The following is a 3,123-nucleotide window of genomic DNA, read 5'->3' as shown; positions in this document are numbered from 1 at the left end:
TCATAAATCATGAACCACAAATAATAAAATAAAAATTATAAATAATCAACAATGAATCATCAGAATAAATCATGAAACTTTAATTTATATTTCATAATTTCTGATTCATAAATAAAGATAAATCATATAAACCATGAAACCATGAAACATGAATCATGAAACCATGAAACATGAATCATAAATCATGAAACCATGAAACATGAAACCATGAAACATGAAACTATGAAACCATGAAACATGAAATCATGAATCATGAAACCATGAAACATGAATCAGAAACCATGAATCATGAAACCATGAAACATGAATCATGAAACATGAAACATGAAACATAAATTATAAATCATGAAACTATGAAACCATGAAACAGAAACCATGAAACATGAATCATGAAACATGAAACATGAAACATGAATCATGAAACCATGAAACATGAAACATAAATCATGAAACTATAAAACCATGAATCAGAAACCATGAAACATGAAACCATGAAACATGAAACCATGAAACCATGAAACATGAAACATGAATCATGAATCATGAAACCATGAAACTATGAAACATAAATTATAAACCATGAAACATGAATCATGAATCCTTTACAATTTTTCATATATAACGAATCACTTCTTATCCTCATTAATTATATATTATTCATAATTTATTATAATAATATTTATTTTATTTTATTTTATTTTATTTTATTTTATTTTATTTTTTTATATATATACCTGTGCTGCAGTCTGCTGCACATGGGCGATGGTTTGCCAGGGCCCGAAATTCAGCTGCAGCACGAAATGATCCGGCAGCAGCAAACGAACGCAGCAGCAGCAAAAGAGAGGCCGCCGCTGCAGCAGCTGCAGCTGCTGCTTTGCTCGAGACTGAAAGCTTGGGCCTTCTCCCATTATCTAAAAACATAATACACAAACCCTCACAAACCCTCACAAACCCTAAACCCTAAACCCTAATTTGCATACATTTCATACAGTAAACAATATATCATTAGCAACACACCCTCATCAACAAAAAGATCACACAGTCTGATCCATAACCCTAAACCCTAAACCCTAAACCCTAAACCCTAGTTTGCAAACCCTAAACCCTAAACCCTAAACCCTAAACCCTAAACCCTCGAGGGTCTATCGTACGTCTTTGATGCGAGCAATATCTGCTGGTGTAAAATAGCCGGCGCTGCCTCCTCCATCATGAAAGTCATCCTGCTGCTGCTGCTGCTGCTGCTGCTGCTGCTGCTGCTGCTCGCGGTCTCTCTGCCTCATTTCGCTCAGTGTATACACCTGAACGTCTAGGGGTGGGGGAGCTGCCCCTCCCCCTGTCTGCAAACAAACCCTAAACCCTAAACCCTAAACCCTAAACCCTAAACCCTTAACCCCGAGGGTCTTGTGTCTTGTTGCCATATGAGTGGGATTCAAGAGTGACGCAGGATAAGGGTTTAGGGTTTAGGGTTTAGGGTTTAGGGTTTACTGCTAGCAGCTTTTCCCTCTCTTTTATCTGCTGCTCGATCTCCCGCGCCTCCGCTGCTCTTGCTTCTGCTGCAGACGGCGGTAGAGTGCTGCAGCACGCAAACCCTAAACCCTAAACCCTAAACCCTAAACCACAGCATCCGCTGTGCTCTCGTCTCCTCATGCACGGCAGCATCGCCCGCGTGCAGCTAGAATTTATGAGGCTTTGTAGGGGTTTATTAGGGTTTTTGAGGGTTTACTAGGGTTTAGGGTTTACACAGTATAGTCTAGGGTTTAGGNTAGGGGTTTATTAGGGTTTTTGAGGGTTTACTAGGGTTTAGGGTTTACACAGTATAGTCTAGGGTTTAGGGTTTATATTTTTTAGGGTTTGTCTGGCGAGGCAATGAAAAATCCCTTCATTTATTAGGGTTTACTGGTATGGCTGATTAGGGTTTCCCTATTCCAAATTAGGGTTTAGGGTTTCCAAATTAGGGTTTACAAATTAGGGTTTACAAATTAGGGTTTAGGGTTTAGGGTTTAGGGTTTAGCTTTCCTTTTGCCTGCACTCGATGTAAAACTACTAGAGAAGGGGTCGAAGTAACCCTGCGGCAGCGGCGGCAGCAAAACCCCCAGCGGTGCAGCAACCTCCGCCAGCAGACGATAACATAATACTAGCCTGCATACAAACCCTAAACCCTAAACCCTAAACCCTAAACCCTAGGCCCTGGTAAACCCTTGATATTTGGAGATAGAGAGGGTTCATGCTGTCGTCTCATTGTCTAGGGTTTAGGGTTTAGGGTTTAGGCGTATACGCTCAGGTGGAAGAGAGAGAGGACCGAGGGTTTGATCCTACAAATTAGGGTTTAGGGTTTAGGGTTTAGGGTTTAGGGTTTTACCGCTGCAGGTATGCCGCTCGCAGCACCAAACACTGCTCCCCTCCATTCATCTCCTCAACAAACCCCACCGACAGCAAAACCCTCACTGCTGAGGGGTGGCGACCCACCTGCACAAACCCTAAACCCTAAACCCTAAACCCTAATCCCTAAACCCTAAACCCTCAAGGTGCTGTATCTCTCTGTTTAGGGTTTGATGCTGAGGGTTTCTAGCGCCAACTGTTTCGGATCTAGATTAGGGTTTAGGGTTTTAGGGTTTACAAATTAGGGTTTAGGGTTTGCAAATTAGGGTTTAGGGTTTAGGGTTTAGGGTTTAGGGTTTGGGACTTGCTGCAGCATGAAAGGTGTTGTTAGCCGCTCGAACTTTTCTCTTTTTTGCTGCTGCCGGCTGCAGCAAAACCCCCAGCAGCAGCTGCTGCAGCACGCGGATTGCCTCTTTCCGTTCCNTGCTGCTGCCGGCTGCAGCAAAACCCCCAGCAGCAGCTGCTGCAGCACGCGGATTGCCTCTTTCCGTTCCTCTTTATTCAGCTGCAGCAGCAACAGCAGCAGCAGCAGCAGCAGCAGCAGCAGCAGCAAAGAGCAGATGCAGCAGCAGCACGAACCGCAGCAGCAACAGCATTACGCCTACACTCAAAAGTCCTTCTGCTGCTCCCCTACTGCAGCAGCAGCAGCAGCACCAGCTCCTGCTCCTGCTGCTGCTCCTGCTGCTGCTTCTGCTGCTGCTGCTGCTGCTGCTGCTGCTGCTGCTGCTGCTGCTGCTGCTGCTG

General features: G+C 44.1%; 1 protein-coding gene across 1 annotated transcript in view; it reads right to left on the bottom strand.

Annotated features, from left to right (window-relative positions):
- Positions 1–1,034: 1,034 nt before the first annotated feature.
- Positions 1,035–3,123, bottom strand: part of EMH_0032550 (uncharacterized protein) — a gene marked incomplete at both ends in the record, with an annotated part of 3,249 nt that continues 1,160 nt past the window's right edge. The window contains 7 exon segments of the mRNA XM_013494647.1: positions 1,035–1,043; positions 1,152–1,337; positions 1,486–1,589; positions 2,045–2,139; positions 2,360–2,466; positions 2,721–2,802; positions 2,806–2,815. Of these exon segments, the coding sequence (XP_013350101.1) occupies positions 1,035–1,043; positions 1,152–1,337; positions 1,486–1,589; positions 2,045–2,139; positions 2,360–2,466; positions 2,721–2,802; positions 2,806–2,815 (593 nt within the window).

The sequence above is a fragment of the Eimeria mitis genome, genomic scaffold, assembly GCF_000499745.2.
Source record: "Eimeria mitis Houghton genomic scaffold, Emh_scaff1236, whole genome shotgun sequence".
In the NCBI taxonomy this organism is placed as follows: Eukaryota; Apicomplexa; class Conoidasida; order Eucoccidiorida; family Eimeriidae; genus Eimeria; species Eimeria mitis.
Note: the sequence above shows the minus strand (reverse complement) of the source record. Positions and strands in the feature narration are given on the sequence as shown.